The 20,466-nt window shown below is 41.3% G+C and overlaps 1 protein-coding gene across 1 annotated transcript in view; it reads left to right on the forward strand.

Moving 5' to 3' along the window:
- Window positions 1-241: 241 nt before the first annotated feature.
- MPP1 (MAGUK p55 scaffold protein 1) overlaps window positions 242-20,466 on the forward strand; it is a 29,305-nt gene continuing 9,080 nt past the window's right edge. Inside the window, exons 1-5 of the mRNA XM_037151617.2 lie at window positions 242-504; window positions 14,760-14,903; window positions 15,451-15,529; window positions 16,543-16,628; window positions 19,298-19,366. Coding sequence (XP_037007512.2) covers window positions 403-504; window positions 14,760-14,903; window positions 15,451-15,529; window positions 16,543-16,628; window positions 19,298-19,366 — 480 coding nt within the window. The 5' untranslated portion in view covers window positions 242-402. The remainder of the gene's footprint in view (window positions 505-14,759; window positions 14,904-15,450; window positions 15,530-16,542; window positions 16,629-19,297; window positions 19,367-20,466) is intronic.

The raw sequence follows: 20,466 nt of genomic DNA on the forward strand, positions 1-20,466 counted from the left end.
TCCTGCTCTCCCCACGAATTCAGCCAGGGAGTGGGCCATGCACTCAATGAGCCTGCAGCTGGGGGCTCCTGCGCTGTTTTGGCGCTCAACCCACACAGGAATTCGCCACAGGGGCCTTGACAAGAGCTGTGCCTCCCTGTGGCCCTCTGAAGCAGAGACGGGAGCCGAGGGGGTCGGGCGTAGGCGGTCCAGGGGCGGGGCGAGGGCGGCAGTGGGCCGGGTGCTACGGGGTGGAGACTGGCCCAGCCGCACTACCTCCGCCGCCCGCACCGCCTCCGCAGCCCTCGGCGCCTTCTCCTCCCCTCAGGCATCGGGCCCTCACACACCAGCTTCTTCCTGGTCTCTGGTCTCTGCGTCTCCTCATCTCCCCGTTTCCCGGTCTCCGTGTCCAGGTCCCGCAAGATGACGCTCAAGGCAAGCAAGGGCGAAGGCGGGAGCAGCATGCATACAGCGCTCTCCGACCTCTACCTGGAGCACTTGCTGCAGAAGCGCAGCCGGCCAGAGGTGAGTGGGCTCTGTGGGTCCCCAGGGCGTGGGGTGCGGAACGAGTGTTCGGCCGTGCCTCCCACTTCGGGACCTCCTCTGTCTGCGGCCCTGTCTCCCGGGGCCTGCCCTCGGGAGTCCTGTCCCTGGGGTGAAGGCCGTCGCAGCCAGCAGCTTGTGTGGAGTTTTGGGTGCGGTGGGTGGTTGCCCCCAGCAACCCTTCTACGTGGGAATCAGAAGAGGCCGAGGCCTGGACAGAGTGCTTATTAAGGTCAAGGAAAACTTCGTGGACGGAAGTCAGTATAACAGAAAGACTTTAAGGAGAAGATCCAAGAGTAGATCTGATTCGTTGGTGTTGAAATGCCTATGTTTGCTCAGCAGAAGGGGTTGTAAAAGCCAACTCCAGCTCTAAAGTGCTCACTCACTGTCCCTCTGCATTTAGGCAGAACCCCTTGTGCTAGTGTGCAAATGCGGTAACCTGGTGTGTTTGTGGGTAGACAAGGATTGCAAGGATTTCAGAGATAACGCTGCCCTCTGGATTCCAGTGATGACCTGTAAATACCTGTTATCATCTATCCTCAAAGATGCCCACAGGGGAGGTTGTCATTTTCTTAGTTCTCATAGTTCTGGTTGTGCGTTGGACCCAGGAAGGTAAGGTTATTACTCAGGGTCTCTCAGCCAGGGATAATGCCACTAGAATGCTCATTCATTCCCTCACTCATCTGGAAGCTGAGGCTGGCTCTTATTTGGAGCCATCAGCCACAAGAGATGCCAGTATCCCTTTCCTGTGGCCTGGCCTTCCTCATATCATGGTGGCCAGGTTGAGAGAGAGAGAGAGAATGAGAGAACGAATATGAATCCAACTGTGTGCAGTCTTTTTCTCTCTGGCTCTTTTCACTCAGTATAGCCAGATTCCCATCTATAACTCCATGACCAGAGCTTGTGTAAACCTCATGGGCAAGTTGAGAGATTGTCTTTTTGTAAAGAGGCCCTGTCACTACAAGAGTTATGCTATGGATGCACCGTCTGCATAAACAGCCTTAACCAGTTTTTGTGGAGCTGTGAATTTTTCCTAAAATACTGCATTCAGTCTATGCGTTAGCCCATTTATTTTTGTTGTTATTTTTGATGGCTTGACCCCACGAACTTGCTGATTCTCATTTCATGAGGTTCACCTTCCCTTTTGGACTCTTACCAGTCTTTGCTGCCAACACTAGCCTCTGCCTCTCACTTGCTGTGTGGCCTTGGGCAAGCTGCTGAAGCTCTCTGTGCCTTAAGTTTCTCTTCTCTGTAAAATGCACTTGCTTGGAGGATTGTGGTGGTGTTTACCTGAGGTAATACTCGTGAGGCACTTCTGACCTCACTGGGCCGTTGAACCACACTGGGACATCCAGCATCCCTCAAAGAGCTGCCTGTCCAATAGCAGTCAACATGTTTTCCTATCCTGGGAAGAAGCAGGAAAACCTGTGCAGAAGTTGTTGGCTTTCATTGAAACTTAAAATAAAATCATAAAATTATGTTGTCGAAGGCTTCATTTAAGGGGATTGCTTTGTGTAAAAGTTCTCCAGACTCAAAACCCAAAGTGTTACTTTTGACCAAAGTCCACATTTGATACTGTATTGTCAAATGATAATTTTGCAATAGGTTTGAACTGTAGCCTATCTTCCATATTTAATTAGTGTTATTTCTTTGGAGAAACTACTTTTAGAAGCTCTCTCTGGGCTTGTTCTTTACAGAAGTATACATTAGTGCATACGAAATTGATTATACAATTTTTAATACTCCTTCTCTCTTCAGTCTAACTTGAAGCAGCACTTTTCCCATGACCCGGCATTAAATAGGTCGAGAATCCCCCAAAATTCACTCGGACCTATCCAACATCAAAAAATGAACTAAAAAATAAGTCAGGCCCAGATGAGTTGCCACTAAGATCACCTGGCTATTGATTCTTAGGTTGTTGGGTGCAACATCCCTCCACACTGGCTATCATTCGTTGTGGCCTGCTATGTGCAAGCCTGATGTGGGGCTAAGATGTCAGTGTGTACACCGATAAAGGGGTAGGGTGCTGCAAAGCTGTCAGGGCTTGAGTGTTTTCTTTTTACAGAAAGGATAATAGAAAATGCAGTGTAACTTTCAAATTATTTGGTTCTCTCCCTGCTTTCAGTACAAGGTGTGGTCTCAGCCTGTGTGACTCCTTCCCTTCTAGGAACCCTGTGACTGCCTTCAAAACTAAAGGACTTGGTATACCTTGCAAATGATAATCTGGTGTCTTTTTTAACCACTTGGAGGCTAAGTACATTAAAGTTTTATCATGTAAATTCTAGTCAATATTTTATATTAAAGAAAATAACATTTTCTAACTCATTTGTTCTCTGACACTGAATTAGATATTTGAGGTCAAAATCAATTCCCTTAAATTAGGGCTTCCCTGACCTTCACATTACTGACATTAAAAAATATATATTTTATTTATTTTTAGAGAGAGGGGAAGGGAGGAAGAGAGGGAAACATCAATGTGTAGTTGCCTTTCTCTCGCCCCCTGCTGGGGGCCTGGCCCACAACACAGGCATGTGCCCTGACCCATAGTCAACCACAGACCCTTTGGTTCGAAGACCAGCACTCAGTCCACTGAGCCGCACCGGCCAGGGGGAAATTATTCACATTTTGAGTTTGGTAATTCTTTGTTGGGAAAAGTAATACCTGCTCCCCTCCCAACCAGTTGTGACAAAAATGTCTTGAGACATTGCCAGATGTCCCCTGGGGCAAGGAAGATAACTCAGTTGACATTCCACTGATGTAGAGATTGCCCCTAGGCAGTGACTTGCACAAAACTTTCAGTATTGCTAAAAACAGGAGAACTCTGGATGTGGGGTATAGAAAGGCAACAGTAAATAACCAAATTTCCAAAAGCAGCTGGCCCAGGGGTGGGGAACAGGAAGAAAAGCTCTGAATTAGGGAACCAGAATACAACTTTTGTAACATATAATTTTCTTTTCTGAGTCTTCACTTTTTCTTTTTTCCTTCATGTAAAGAAATATACATAGACAAAATACATATATATGTTTTTGCTCAAAAGTCACCTTTCCTGCAAGGCCTTTTCTGGACACACTATTCAAACCCCCTTGCCCAATTTCTGCCATTTTCCTCCACAGCACACATCATCTTTGGATATTCTGTCTAATGTATGGTGTTCAGTAGGTGAGTCCGAACCCTGGAACGCCCACTCTGTAAGCACAGGGTCTGTCTCTTACTCATTGCTTGTACCCAAGCACCTGCATATATCTTCCTTATACAAATACTAGTCCTCTCACAGGGATTCCAGCTCCCACAGAGCTCAGCTTGCTCAAATTGTATGGAGAAAAAGTCCTCCTGACACTTGGACTCCAAGTGAGGAGATGACTTGGGAGCTGAAGGTGCCTTGCAATTCTGATAGGAATGAACTTCAATTAACACCCTTTTGTGTCCCTACCATAAAGGCCACCTCTGTGCTTCACACTTTTGGAGGTGCTGTGCCTGCATTCTCTCCTTCAACCTTTACAAACTCTGAAGTCCATGCCCTTTTAAGTCCTAAAGTTTAAAACTTACTAGTCCTTTAACTTAAGCCAAGTTTCTAAAGCATTTCACACAAAACAGGGACAAGGACTTCATGAATGGTGTATGTACACAGTCCAGGCACTGCTTTAATGGCAGTATCTGGCTTTGCAGTCCTGTGTTTCTTTCTGTGTGGAGCTACGGTTCATGAGTTTCCTGTTTTCCTCCAGTGCAAGGAGAAGCCTTTGCCAGTGTACGTAGTACACTGGGTAGATAAAAGCACATTGGGAAAGGATCTTTAGAGACTTGGCCTTTGGATGGATGGATGTGTTCTCAAAAGGATTTACTGCCTGAAAAACAATATGCCTAGTTAATGTATAATTTTAAGATAGTACTTGCAGAAAGTCCTGGCCCTTAGAACTTCCTCTCCCCCAAACTTTTCCTCAGCTCTTCATCATTTGTGAATAAACAGTGTTAATCTCTTTCTAAGGTTTTTGAGCACTCTTTCTCATAGTTTGTCTTGTTTCCCCCGCCCCCTCCCCCCCCATACACACACAAAGTGGAATGGAATCTTGCTAGGGCAAAGAGTGGGATGTTTGCGTGCCCGTGGGCCCACAAACTGTGGGAGGATGGCTGCTGTTGCAGGGCAGTTCCCAGGGCCTGCCCTCAGGTGATCACTCACCTTCTTGGTCTGGGCCTTCTCCTAAGTCTCTTTGCCAACAAAGAGCCTTGGAGTTGGCAAAGAGCCCAACAGTTGGCTGAACTATATATATTCTTTCCTATGTCACTGTCGCTTTCTAATTCTATTGTTTGAATGAGAAAAGCAACTTTAATTGCCCCTGCTTTATTCACTCTCTCTGGCCCCCAAGTTTGTTTTTCATTTCTTTTTTTTTAATCCCAACTTCCTTTGAGCAACTACATCTGCCCTTTGAACCCTGTTGCAGATGTTTCCTCCGGAGGGAGTTGCAGAGCAGCAGGCTTGCCACTCCAGCAGTTTGTAAGATTAAAGGCCAGGAGGCTGCAGAGCAAAGGCCAAACATGCAGTTGTGTTTACACCCCAGTTTCTCCTGAATCTGAGCAGTCATCATTAAGCAGAGTCACTCCCACCTTGCCTATCATTGGTGTGGGGCAGGCCCATCATAGCCCTGGGGCTTCCCATGTCCGCTGGAGATGAGGGGGGCATTTTCAAAGTTGTGAAGGGGACTCTGCAACATGGAGTCTAGTACATTAGACTTTTACCGTTCGTCAGCATTGCTCATGTTGCTTACCACTCACATGGTGATATGGTGGTGATGGTGGTAGCAAAACTGAAAAAACAGCAGAACACGCATGCCTTGGTAGCCATTCATGTCATAAGTGAATGTTGAACAAGCTCCTGTTAGAGCTGGGCACTGTTCTGGGTGCCTGGGTTCATGAGTGAAGACAACAGACAAAGAGCTCTGCCTGTGTGAGACTTAAATTCCAGCTTGGGGAGAGAAAATAAACAAGTAAAACATACGTAGCACATTGGAATGTATTACCAGCTATGCAAAGAGTACAAGTTAAAAGAGATAAAGGAGCCAGGACAGGTGACTGGTATGTGTCACTGGGACTAGATGAACAGGTGGGACAGACTGCAGTTGAAGTTGTCCACCTGGACAAGTTATCCTGAGTCCAAGGGAAATACCTTCCCCTTTGTCCTAAGCCCAGCCTCTGTCAGTTGTGCAGCAGGCACACTGGGATACAGCTTCATCAGGCAGAACTTGTGTATGTATCCCAGTTCTTCTGTCTTCGCCTCCCATTGAAGAGCAGACTTCCCTTTGTCCATCTCCAAGACTTCCTGCCTTCTTCCTCTCTCTCCCCTGCAGGTGCCATCCTTATTATTTAGAAAGCCTCTGTGAAGCTCCATTTGCACGTTTTGAAGAAAACTGACAACCTTGGTCTGTGGCCTTTGAGCACTCACAGTCTAAGAAAGTCTTAAACTCCATGGACAATATCTTTCCCATGTATCATTTATGGTAGATTAATGAATGAGTGATAATTTCTTCTCACTATAGTGAGCTGCTGAAGCTCAGAGACCATGCTTAACTATGTCAAGCTCCCTTGCACTTAATGGGGTCTCAGACCAACGAATCGAATTAAGTAATCAATCAGCTTTACTTTGCATGTGTATACATCCACACAGACATCAAGTCTGTATGTCTGCATATTCTTGCTGGTACAATTTTCTGTAGTGAGGAGATACAAGGGGTTAGTTGAAGGGGTTTTCTATAAGGTATGGTCAAGAAGAAGTTAGCCCTTCTTTTCTGAGAGAAGTTTCACTGAAAACAGGCCCCAGGAAGGGGTTAGTAGGCTGGGTAGAGTGTGTCTTAGGAAGACAGGGTGGTTGAGAGACAAGTTCATGCTAGAGAAGATTGTGCTTTGCTTTTGGAAGCCTTACTGTTCCGTGCTGGTTCTCTACTTACCACGTTGGAGGTTTCCATTTACCTTAGTCATGGTTTGTAACTTCTGGGTGAGTATGATAGTGATTCTTAGTCATCACGAAGGAGAATGAGTGGATGGATAAGCACATTTGAAAGACCAATCTTTGGGATAGAAACTCTTGAACTTTTCTGACTAGAATGTGCTTTGCTTCTGGTAAGCTTGCCTGAGTCCTTCATTTAAAGGCTCTCATGGTCAAATTAATCTTTATAATAAAGCTGAGTAAGAATTTTATCTGCCTTGTCTAGGTACACTATCATGTAGCCTTCTCCCTCTTTCAAAGGTCATTTTGTATTCTGTGGACTAAGACTTTCTAATCTGTCATTGCTTAGAACATTATACAGGGATTCACCAAGTCTGAAAACAGTGAATCACTGTAAGTGGTTTACTGATGGTACATTACAACACATGATAAAGTCATGTGATCTATCTTCCCAAACTTTATGGCCACCTCTATACTACTACTATTACCAACACAAGTGTTAGTTGGTGATAAACCCATAAAATTAATTTCTGAGTTTGGTTTTTCAGCTTTCTTAGCCCCACAATTACTAGTAATAAAAGATTCATAAGTCAGGGTCGAGGAAAGTCCTTACACTTATTTCATGGTTTGCACTAGGAATGTGAGGTTTGAGCTCATAATTTTAGGCAGCAATCACTCAATTGGTGGTCCTTGAATTCCTCATTCTATAGACTCAATCTGTAATACACACACATGGTAAAAACATAAAACTAATACAGAGGATTCATTTGAAAAAGGAAATTCTTCCTTCCAACTTTATGCTGTTTCTTCTCTGGTTTTCTTGATTCTACTTAGAGAGATATTTGATCTTGTGCCCTTTAAATGGATCTGTGGCAGTAGCATGAGAATTCTTTGTCTAGGCCTAAACCCTGACCATTGCCTTTGTATGTTTTTTTCTAAAAAAGTTTATAGCTGTACACTTTACATTTAAATCCATGATCCATTTTATAAGTTGTGTGGTTTAGATTACTGTTTCTTTCTCCCTCGCCCCACCATTGCTCCAGCACCATTTGTTATAAAGCCTGCCCTTCCTCCACTGAATTACATTTGCACCTTCATCAAAATCAACTGAGCAGCCCTGGCTGGAGTAGCTCAGTGGATTGAGTGCGGGCCTGTGAACCAGAGTATCGCGGTTCGATTCCCAGTCAGGGCACATGCCTGGGTTGCAGGCCAGTTCCCAGCAAGGGACGCATAAGAGGCAACCATACATTGATGTTTCTCTCCTGCTCTTTCTCCTTCCCTTCCCTTCTCTCGGAAAATAAATAAAAAAAAAATATTTTTAAAAAATCAACTAAGCATATCTGTGTGGGTCTGTTTCTGAGCTCTCTATTCTGTTCTATTCATCTATGTGTCTGTACCACACATAATTTTTTAAAGATTTTATTTATTTATTTATTTATTTTTAGACAGAGGGGAGGGGTGTGAGAAAGAGAGGGAGAGAAACATCCATGTGTGGTTGCCTCTCATGTGTCCCCTACTGGGGCCCTGGCCCGCAACCCAGGGATGTGCCCTGAGTGGGAATGGAACCAGTGACCCTTTGGTTCACAGGCCACCGCTCAATCCACTGAGCCACACCAGCCAGGAATGTACCACACATTCTTGATTACTTATATAAGTTTTGAAACTGTGTACACTGATTCCTTCTAGTGTCTTCCTTTTCAAAATTATTTTAGCTGTTCAAGGGCCTATGCTTTTATATCATGTACATGATTTTTAGAAGTTATTCAGAGGTGCTTTTAGTGTAACCGATTTGGGTCAGGTGAGTGAAGCTGCTTGTGTATAAGAAAAGTAACACTGCCTTGACCAGGTTTCTCAGTAGAGTGGAGCATCATCTCATACACCAAAAGTTTGTGGGTTTGATTCCTGGTCAGGGCACATACCTAGATTCTGGGTTTGGTCCCAGGTCAAGGTGTGTATGGGAGAGAACTATTCGATGTTTCTCTCTCTCTCTCTCTCTCTCTCTCTCTCTCTCTCTCTCTCTCTCTCTTTTGTCTCTCTCTAAAATCAATGAACATATCCTCATGTGAGGACTAAACATTAAAAAAAAAGAAAGAAAACTAACATCCCAGATGCACGGAAATCAGCAGCCAACACTTGGCTTCTGTACCAGGGAGCAGTAGGGAATGACCTAGAGAACATATGCCTATCTTCAGGTGGCAGCCACAGCCTGACCCAACAGCTTAGTCCTGCTTCTTTATTATACTGCATCTCCCTGATCTTGTTTGAGATGGCAAGATGCCCAATTCAGTTCTTTTTTTTTCCTAAATATTTTATTTGTTTACTTTTAGAGAGAAGGGAAGGGAGGGGAAAAAAAGGGAGAGAAACATTGATGTGTGATTGCCTCTTACATGGCCCTTACTGGGGACTTGGCCTGCAACCCAGGCATGTGCCCTGACTGGGAATCAAACCAGTGACCCTTTGGTTCGCAGAACAGCAATCAATCCACTGAGCTACACCAGCCAGGGTTCCTTCTTTCTGCTTTGAGAGTGGAGCTGAAGGCTGAATTGGCAGCTTTTGGGGAGATGTTTTTAGCCCGAGCTCATGTTTTTGCTTTCTCTATACAGGGACTTCAGAGCCCCCTGACTGTTGTGCTCTGCAGAGTGACACAGTTCTCAGCCAGTTCCTCTTCTGTACACATTTCAGGCCTTGCTGTCTCAACTCTGCTTAGTCAGTGGTCATTCCCCCATCTGCTTCCCATCTTCTAGACAGTTATTGAAATCTCTAATCCATGGTAACTTCCTCATTTCTTTATGTGTTTCTGTTCCTTGCCCCCTTTGCTCTCATTTAAACAGAGTCTGGGGTGTGCACTGGTACTTAGGCTACCAACTTGAACCCAAATCACAGTTACTTATAAAAATTCTGTCTCAGCAGAATAGAAAGCATTGTATTTTTTGGAGCTTTTAGGATAGTAGATTTTCATTTGCCTGAATAGAAGTTAATTGAAACCAAAGGGATGCATGAAATTTTTAATGCCGAACATTTTCTTTAGCAGTGTGTTTCAGCATTCTAAATGTATCTTGGCACTCCCCTGCAGATAGACTGGCACAGCATCTTGACAACAGCTCATATTTGTAAGTGAAACACTGAGAGGTCAAGAAACTTGCCCAAAGTTGGCAAGCCATTAGTTGAAAGAGTCAGGACTCAAACCCAGACAGATTGTGTATATTTCTGCTAAAACGCACACCTACGATTTGTAACCTGTGCTTTTTTCTTTTACCGACTTCTTTTATTGCAGGGACACATGCACATAGTAAGTAATTTGAAAGGTTTACAGTGAATACAATTTCCGTCTCACCCCATCCTGTGGTCACCCAATTCTCCTTCCCAGAAGCAACTACTGTCGTTTGTGTCTCCTTCCAAAGATAGCTTATGCATTTATAAGCAAATATGAATGTATTCATTTGTTTCACTGTTTATGCTGATGATAGCATATTTCCTCACTGTGGGTTTTTTCCTCTTAACAATGTATCTTCAAGGTTAACCTCAGAATGTCCTTTTCATTGCTACATAGTGTTTGTGTGCCAGAATGCCCCCATAAGATGCAGTGTTAACTACACCACTGAGTCATCTACTGTAGACAACCTTGAACTTATATGGGGTTCTGTGCTTCCAGGTATCATAAGTTACATTTATAAATACAACCCTGTGTTAGACAATTCTGTTCTAATGGCAATGTCGTATGATTCAGTGTCATGTGAGTCTAGTTGCTACACAAAGCAGTTTCTCTTTCTTAGTACTTCCCTCATTTGAGGCCACCCTGTAACTAACACTATCTCAAATGTCACCATCTTATCAGAGTTGAAACTCTTAGAAAGGATGAAGTAGATTAAAATTAAAATATTCTTTATTTTTTAAGGAACATACTATGTCCATACATATGTCCATCCACAAAGCCTCTAACCTCTTTGTCTCTGATCTTCCAATTCGTTTCCCTCTAGGCCCTTGGGTAGGCCATTGAGCACTTCCCAGGAATGAATGAATGAAGAGGGATCAATTGATTCCCACTTTTCCTTCCCCAGAAAATGGATAACAAGGTGTACCACTCACAACCCCACTATCTTTGAGGGACACCCTTGGGTATGGCTGGAATGCAGCTGCCATCCATTCTCAGCTTGTACTCAAATACTGAACTGACTCTTCCATTGACCAAGCTCAGCCTGTTCCTCCTTCTCCATATTGGTTTTGAATTAATATTTTACCTGGGGTGAGGGGTGTACTTTTAGAGGTTTCCACTTAGCATTCCCTACTGTCATAGTGCTTACCCTGAGACCGGGGCTACTTCAAATTAATAGATTAGAAAAATAAGGAAGAGCCAGCAAAGAAGACTGAGAAGGAGCATTTGAAGGAGAAAAGAGTAATCATCTGTGAGGTGTGTAATCTCAATCTAATCATGAGAAAACATTGGACAAACCCAAACTGACAGACAGTCTATAAAACAGTAGCCCTGTCCTCTTCAAAAATGTCAAGATCATGAAAGGCTGAGGAACTCTTCCAAATTAAGGGTGACTAAAAAGATGTGCAGACTCAACACAGTGCATGATCCTGGATTGGCTCCTAGTCTAGGAAAAGAAGATGCATACCCTATAAAAGACATTTTTGGACAGTTGATGAAATTTAAATATGAACTGAGGACCACATGATAGTATTGTATCAGTGCTGAGTTTTCTCTTTTGAGTATGTTTTTGTTCTTAGAAAACACACAGAAGCATTTATGAGTTAAGGATTATAATGTCTTTAGATTATGCCCAAATGATTCAAAATTTAGATTTTACAATTTTTAGTTTATTTTTTATTTATTTTTTTATTTAGTTATTTTTCAAGTACAATTTTTTGTCTATTTTTCCCATCCCAGCCCCCCCATCCCGTGCTCCCCACCTCCCTCTCATCTCCACCCCCCCAGCTCTCGTCCCTGCGTCCTTCATATTTGTTCCTCCAAATCCCTCCCCCCTTCTCCCTTAAATTCGAACAGGCAAGCAGAATAAAAACAAAGACACTGAAATAGAGAACAAGGGGACAGTGACCAGAGGGGAGAGGGAAGGGAATTTTGTTTATTTTTTTTAATTTAATTAATTTATTTTTAGACAGAGGGGAAGGGTGGGAGGAAGCAAGAGAGAGAAACTTCAATGTGTGGTTGCCTCTCATTTGGCCCCCACTGGGGATCTGCCCACAACCCAGGCATGTGCCCTGACTAGGAATTGAACCAGCGACCCTTCGGTCTCCAGACCAGTGCTCAATCCACTGAGCCACACCATCCAGGACAGATTTTGCAATGTTTTAAAAAGTGCTATGCTCACATTGCTGTCCATGCCTTTTGGTGCACATGGAAGGCTCTGTGTTTCTGTTGAGTGGCAGTGGAATGGCTGGGCCCTGTGGTAGAGACTACCAGGGTTCACATTCCCACCTACTGGGTATGAGGACTCCAGTTTTCTGCTCCATAGCTTGCCTGTTCACTCTCTTCATGCATTTCCTATCAATATTTTGTTTGGAATTTTCAAATTTACTAAAAAGATGAAAGAATTTTACAGTAACACCTATTAGGCACATCTCCTAAATTCTATGGTTAACATTTTGCTATGTTTGCTTTATCACATATCTATCCAAAAAAAGAAAATCCATCTAGCCACCTTTTTTGTGTGCATTTCAAAGTTGCAGTCATCAGAGCACCTCATCTCTGAAAGCTACAGCGTGCACATCATTGGCTAGAATTCAGTATTTCTTTATGCTTCTTCTTTTTTAGATAGAATTTACATATACTAAATGCACTGGATGAGTTTTAACAGATACATACACCCATGTAACCCAAACCCCTGTCATGACATATTTTACCAGCACCCAATGAAGTTCTCTCATGCCTCTTCCCATCCCATCAGAGGCAACTACTGCTTTATTTTTGTACTGTAGTTTTGCTTGTTCTAAAACCTCATAAATTGTATTATATAGTATGTATTCTTCTGCATAAAGCTTCTTTCATGCAACATAATGCTTTTGAGATTCATCCATGTTACTGCATGAATCAGCGGTTTGATCCTTGTATTGCTGAGAAGTATTGCGTCATATGGGTGTACTACAAATGATTTATGCATTCTCCTGCAGATGAACACCCGGGTTGTTTCTACTTTTCAGCTATTGTGAATAACGCTGGTATGAACATTTATGTACAAGCCTTTTTGTGGACATCTGTTTTCTTTTCTGTTGGGTGAATACCTAGGAGCAGGATAGCTGGGACATAAGGTAAATGTTTGTTTAACTTTATATAGGAAATTTCCAAACTTTTCCACAGTGGCTGCACAATTTAGCATTTCCCACCTGTGGTATATGACAGTTCCAATACTTGGCATCATGTGTCTTTCTCATTTTAGCCTTCCTGGTGGGTATGTAGTGGCATCCTGTATTTCCCTGATTAACAGTGATGTTGAGCACGTTTTCCTGTGCTCATTGGCTATTCACATGTAACCTTTGGGGAAGAGTCTGTTCAAATTTTTTTGTCTATCTTTTCATCATTCATCATTTGTCATTTTGTTATTGAGTTTGTAAGAGTTCTTTTTATGTTCTGGACACAAGTCTTTTGTCTGTTGGAAATATTGCAAATTGCACTCTCAGGCTGTGCCATGCCTTTTTAGTTTCTTTAAGTGTCTTTTGCTGAAAAGTTTTTAATTTTGCTGAAGTCAATTGTTCACTTTTATGATTATTGCTCTCTGTGTCTACTAAACCTTTGCCTATGTCAGGGAAGTTTTCCAATGAACAGATGTTCCTAATTTTAAAGTATTTATCTTTTTACTTTTCATTTTACAGTTAGGATCTTTTATGTTGTTTGTAAGATATTTTTGCCTACTCCAAGGTTATGAAAACATGCTGTTTTCTTCTCAAAGCTTGATTGTTTTACCTTTCACATTTGGAGCTGTGGTCCATCTAGAATTGAGTTTTGTGTATAAAATGAAGTGGGAATTGCCCTGACCACTGTGGCTCACTCAGTTTGCCATCATCCAACAAAGTAAAGGGCTTTTGGTTTAATTCCTGGTCAGAGCACAGGCCTGGGTTGCATGTTCAGTCCCAAGTTAAGATGCATATGGGAGGCAACCAATCAAAGTTTCTCCCTCACAATGATGTTTCTCTCCCTCTTTTTCTCCCTCCTCCTTCCTCTAAAAATAAACAAAATCTTTGTAAAAATAAAATAAAATGAGGAGGGAATCAGCATTTATTTTTCCTATGTGCCTTTCTGATTGACCCAGCACCATTTATTACAAAGACAATGCTTTCTTCACTATACTGCAGCATCACCTTTTTCATAAACCAGCTGACAGTGTATATGTAGGTCTATTTCTGAAGTTTTCAGTCTGTTACACTGGTCTTTTATTTATTCTCCAGCCAATGCCACAGTGCCTTTGATTACTTCAAATTTCTAATAAAGAGGTCTTGCTAGCTAGTCATGTAAGTTGTCCAGCATTACTGTTGTCAAGTTTGGGGGGGAAGAGGTCACAGTGGAAATGTCATCTTGAGATGGTGGGAAGGGTAGTGGTGATCTCACCTAGAGGTAGCCCCTTGGTTTTAGTGACCATTATTGTTATCATGGGCCAGGGGCTGGTACCAAGTGCTTAATTTCCCAGTCCAGATCGGACTTCTTTATAACCCTTAAGGCGAACTGTGAGAGACTGATGCTAACTGAACCAAATTTACTGCTGTGTGACCTAGAGCATCAGGGAGTAAAGAAGGAGTGGAGCAACTCGGTCTGATGCTCACCAGAGCTCCTATCACTGGAGAGGCACCCATTGTTGGAATGGGAAAGGCCATTGTCATCAGTGCTCACTTTTTCCCTTTACTGATGCATTCCTACTGCACTTGTCCCCTCTGCCTCGCCTCATTATGAATTGAATCCACCCTGGATCTTTGCTATAGAGTACATGCATATGTGTGTATGCCTCATACATGTAGATAGTTCTCATCAGAAGTTCTTGGGGCCCAATGTAGCATTAGAAATCAAGTTCTTTGTAATTATATTATATTTTAGGTAATTCTCCCAGAAGGGTCCAGGGAAGCACCCTATAAGTCAAACACATTACTATTTCTGCAGCAAACTATATAAACATGTCTATAAAATTGGATAAATAAAGCTTACAAACAGCTTCACATAAATTCAAATGAAATTGGATGCCAATCTTATAACTGTTGGTTTTCAGAGCCATTGGGTTTTAGAATTGCAGTTACAGAATGACAGTAGACCTTTGCCATTTATTTCATACATTGTTCTGTTGTTTTGACCTGACAGGCCGTGTCACACCAGTTGAATGCCGTGACTGAGGACATGTATACCAATGGGTCTGCTGCCCCAGGTAGCCCTGCCCAGGATAAGGGGCAGGAGGTGCGGAAGGTGCGACTCATACAGTTTGAGAAGGTCACAGAGGAGCCTATGGTAATCCCTTGTCATATATTCACCCACTGCTTACTGTCAACCACGTAAGTCACTGGGCCACTGAAAGAAACTCAGAAGGCTGAGTTAGGGCATCAGCCAGCTTTCATATTGTCTCTCTACCTCCCTCTCAAGCTCCTCCTCAAAGCAGGCTTCATGCCCATTCTAGTTGAGGACTCCCCCAGGTATAGATAGAAAATATTCCTTTGGACAAATTGCCCTAGATTTTCTTCAAGATAACCTCAGAAAGAGCTTAAAATAAAGCAAGCTGGCCTTGGCTTGCATGGCTCAATTCGTTGGAGCATCGTCCCATAAACTGAAAAGTTGCAGGCTCAGTTCCCTGTCAGGACAGATGCATGTGTTGCAGGTTCGATACCCAGTCAAGGTGCGTACAAGAGGCAACTGATCAATGTTTGTTGTTGATATTGATGTTTCTCTCCCTCTCTCTTTCCGTCCCTTCCCCTCTCTCTATAAAATCAATAAGCATATCCTCAAATGATAATCAATAAATAAATAAAGCAAGAATACTGTACCATTGTGTTTATTTCAGGGGATCACTCTGAAGCTGAATGAAAAGCAGTCCTGTACAGTGGCAAGAATCCTTCATGGTGGCATGATTCATAGACAAGGTACTATATGCAGTTCCTAGATTGTGGTCATTCACTGCAGTGGTGAGGGACATGAAGCTTCCATTCTTCAAAACTGGAAACATTTCTATATGTGTGCCAAGAGATTTGTTTGTGGCTTAATAACTGGCTCTTTAGAATAATTGTGTGATGAGGTCTTCATATGAATTGCCCAGTGCCGCCATCTGTCTCTCTGAGCATTTCTTATACACCTATTTATATATACCAATATTTTTTCTAGTTGGTCAATATTTCAGCAATTAGTGTATACAACCCATTGCATTAGAATTTGAGAACACAGTACTGAAGAAAACAGACTATCTATACCTCCTGGAGCTAGCAGTTACATTGAGAAATTAAACATTACCTGCTACCCCGTTAGCTCCTACCCTTTATGTTTAGTTTTGTATCTAGGGTGGTGCAAATTTTTGTAAGTACTCTTTCACATAGCATCTAAACATTGATTAAGTTTACCATTAGGTGGAATTTGGGGCTTTTAATTAAACAACAAAGAAATATCGAACTTGCTAGTGAACAAGAGTTACTGCACTCTCTGCCTTGCATTGTCATTCTTTTTAGCATGTATAAGTGCATCATAGCCTCCTGGGATCTGTAGCTACTCTAGTTGCAGGGAACTTTGAAGATGAGGTACTTTTATTCTGTTGTTGGAGTACTGACATCAGGAAGGATGAGATAGTCGGACTGTGAAGTACTTGCCACAATACATCCCTCAAGGGAATCAAGAACATTCATGGTTGAAGTGTGTAAAATTCTGAGTATTTTATATACTTTATTGTATAATAAGCTCTAGATCATGGCTTCTTTTCTATGGTACCTTTAGTTATATTGACAGCTTTTATCTGAATATTATTCCTTACAATTTTTTTTCAATTACAATTTACATTCAGTAGTATCTTCTGTTAGTTTCAGGTGTCCAGCTTAGTGGTTAGGCAATCATATACTTTATGAAGTTGAACATTTATCCTTTTGTGAACTAATTTTTCATTTTGTGGTAGGCTTCCTTCACGTTGGGGATGAGATCCTAGAAATCAATGGCACAAATGTGACTAATCACTCAGTAGATCAGCTGCAGAAAGCAATGGTGGGTATTTGCTATGTCATTGTCTTTGTGAAGTGTGAATCCACATTGGTGTCAATGTACCTCATTTTTCTGTCAAAGTATTTGTACCTATTACCATTGGAGGAGACTATTACCATTGCTAATCTTTATTCTGTATAAGAAATGAGAGTTCTCTGCTTTTATTGACTAAACTTCTAAAACAAGGCAAATAATCCAGAGCATATATTTAGAAGAAACATTGGACTGGGTGTCAGAAGGCCTTTGTCTCTAACAGCAGCTCTGAATCCTTGCTCTACTTTATTCTAGCCCCATGATTTTGAGCAAGTGAATTAACTTCTCTAAATCATCTGTAAAATGAAGATAGTAATCCCTATTCTTATGTCACAGATTTGTTATGAAGAGAAAATGGGATATTATAATGAAAAGTTGTGTGCTCTTTAGATTCAGTTGATATTTGTTGAGCAACTGCTATGTGGCAGGCATGTGCTTGGTGTTTGTGCTGGCTATCCTGTTTGCCCCTCCAGATTCTTCACCATTTACCACCTCTGCACATACCATAGATCATTCCTATAACCAAGGCACTAAGAAACCCATGGGGCAATTCGCCACTGCTGGCAGGACCCACACCTCAGGCACTCAGGAATGAGTTGTTAGGGTACCAGCCAGCGAATGAACCAGAGAACAGTAACTCAGGAAAAAGTGTCATTTGAGCCAAAATGTGGTTTTTCACTTGAGACAGAGATGAGGAAACTATACCTTGCAGAGTTTTGAAACTTGCCCATAGTCACATGGCTTTTTAAGGATAGACCTGGGATTTGCTTTAATCAAAACTCTTTGTTTAGACTTCTGCTTGTAACCAAGATGAAGAACAGGGGCCATATTTACCTGCCTCTTGAAATTATCCAATCCTAAAGGCCGATGCCCCTAATGACAGAGCTTCAAAATACCTGAAGCCAAAACTGGTAGAACTGAAAGAAGAAAACTACAAATCCATTATTGTAATCTAAGATTTCAATATCTTTCTCTTAATATAATCAATAGAACAAGTAGCCAGAAAATTAGTGAGGATACAAAAGAGGCAAACACCACTATAAACCAACTTGACCTAACAGATAGGTACAGAACAGTCAATCCAGCAATGACAGAATACACATTCTTCTCAAATGCACATGAAACATTCTCCAGGATAGGTCATAAAACAAGCCTCAACATTCAAATCATAGAAACTGTATTGTCTACCCATAAAGAAATTAGAAATCAAAAACAGGAGATATCTAAAAATCCCTAAATATTGGAAATTAAATAACACACTTCTAAAATAACCCACAGGCCACAGAAGAAAATACCTTGAAGTTAATAAAAATAAAAACAGTATACCAGAGGTTGTGGAATGCCACCTAAGCAGTGCTGAGGTGGAAGGTTAGAGCACAAAATGCCTATACTAGAAAACAAGACAGGTCTCAACCAAAAATGCCTCAACTTCTGCCTGAAGAGACTAGAAAAAAAGGACACAGTAACAAAATAAATGATAGCCTTGGCTGGCACGGCTCAGTGGATTGAGTGCCAGCCTGCAAAGCAAAGGGTTCCTGGTTAGATTCCCAGTCAGGGCACATGCCCGGGTTGCAGGCCGGGTCCCCAACAGAGGATGTGTGAGCGGCAACCACACATTGACATTTCTCTCCCTCTTTTTTCCTTCCTTTCCCCTCTCTCTAAAAATAAATAAGTAAAATCATTTTTGAAAAGGATAAAAACCATATGATCATCTCGATAGATATAGAAAAAGCATTTGACAAAATTCAACATCCTTTTATAATAAAAACTCTCAACACAGTAGGTATGGAAGGAACATATCTCAACATAGTAAAGGCCATATATGACAAACCCACAGCTAATATATTCAATGCCAAAGAGCTAGAACGTTTTCCTCTGATATCAGGAACAAGAAAGTGAAATTGCTTTCTTTTCAGAAAGTAATTTGAGAATAGCTATTAAAATGTTCTCATCCTTTGATTCTGCATTTCCATGATGGGATTCTATTGTATAGAAATGAAAATACAAATATAAGGACATATGTTCAAGAATTTCTATTGCAGCAAATTGTAGTGAAAAAAACCTGGCACCAGTCACAATGCCCAATAATAGGGAGAATAGCCGAATGAAGTATGATACATCCATAGTGTGGAATGCTGCATAGCTATTAAAAAGAATGAATGAGGTCTTCATGCATGGACCTGGAAGCATATCTACCAAGTCAAAGCAAGTTATAGAGTAATGTACATAGTGCAATTCCACTTTGGTTTAAAAAACAACAAAAATACATACCTATGAATATATATGTATAAATATTTGTAGATGTTTTCATCGGTATGGAGAAAGTTGTAAATATACGTGTGCCAAGATTGATTTTAGGTACTTATGGGGACCTTTTGTGGTGGAGTGTGGGGAGGGGAAATCCTGAGGTTTTTCTCATTATTCTTTGTACATCTCCATGTTTTTATGATGGTTTATAAGCACATGACACTTGTATTAGAGGAGAAATTGCTCTGATACAAAATTTCAGTGTACAGTTAAAATGGCTGTTGGGAAAAACAATGCATGGGACTTTTAAAGGGGGGGAAGGAGTTTATGAAACACCAAATCATCCAAGTTAGTCTTTCTTAAAATGTTGTTTCTCCTTTCTTTTTTAATAGAAAGAAACCAAAGGAATGATCTCTTTAAAAGTTATTCCCAACCAACAAAACCGTCTTCCCGCACTACAGGTAGGTGGCGCCATTTTCTCTCTTGTGATAACGGCAAAATTCAGGCCCAGTGTTGAGATTTGTTTCAAGTGATGCAGTTGTAACTTTAACTTACAAATGTAGCTGCCTGATGCTCTCTGAACTTTCATTATAAACAGGCAGGCCTTCTTTCTGGCTGCTAGCAGGACTGGTACTTTGTTGCCTATTTGTAATTAATATGAAAGGAAGGGATGATCTTATTCTACAACTCCAAGAGGAAAATGGGCAAAGGGAATGAAGAGATCATTCATAGGAAGAAAAATACCAGTGACACTAAGCATACAAAAAATATCCAATCTTACCTTCAAAGAGAAAAATAGCTTGGACGGGGCTTTGGCAGATGAATGTGGAAGGAGTTAAAAAAAACAACTCTGAAGTTTCTATTGCAGATTACTGTAATAACAGTTTCATGGTCTTAAATAGGTATATTAATGTTCATATTTTCAACTTTTTGTTATATCACTTTTGGTATATTATGTTTTTCAAGTGATTTGTCAAATGTATTGGTGTGAAATTATTCATAAAATCTTACAACCTTTTAAACATTTCTGGGTTCTCTACTGATCTCTACTGGGATATTATATCTTCTCTATTTTATTAATTGGCCTTGCTAGGGGGTTCTTAATTTTGTAAATCTTCAAAGAGTCAATTTTGCCTTTGTCAATCCTCTCAACTCTATTTTCTGTTTCATTCGTATCTGTTCTTTATTGGTCTTCTTCTGTCTTTGGGTTGGATTTGTACCCCTAATCTTCCTACCTGAGGTAACCAGTATTAAATTCTGAAGTAATTTCTTCCAGTGTTTTTTTTCTATGTATAAATAAATACTTTTTAAAAATGTCAATTGTACTAGGCATTGTTTTTGTTGAATGATATTCTCTTTTAATGTTATATCAGCGGCATTTTGCAACAGCGTTACATTTTTCTACAAACTGATTTTTATAAATGCATGGTTACATATGCAATAGATGACCAAAACTTAACTAAATTCCCCATTCTTGGAAAATTAAGCTGCTTGCAATAATTCATTCTTATAAATAATTCTGCGATGAACATACTTACCCGTACATTGTAACTGACAACTT

The sequence above is a fragment of the Artibeus jamaicensis genome, unplaced genomic scaffold, assembly GCF_021234435.1.
Source record: "Artibeus jamaicensis isolate MK-2021 breed Jamaican fruit bat unplaced genomic scaffold, CSHL_Jam_final contig_374, whole genome shotgun sequence".
Taxonomy (NCBI): Eukaryota; Metazoa; Chordata; class Mammalia; order Chiroptera; family Phyllostomidae; genus Artibeus; species Artibeus jamaicensis.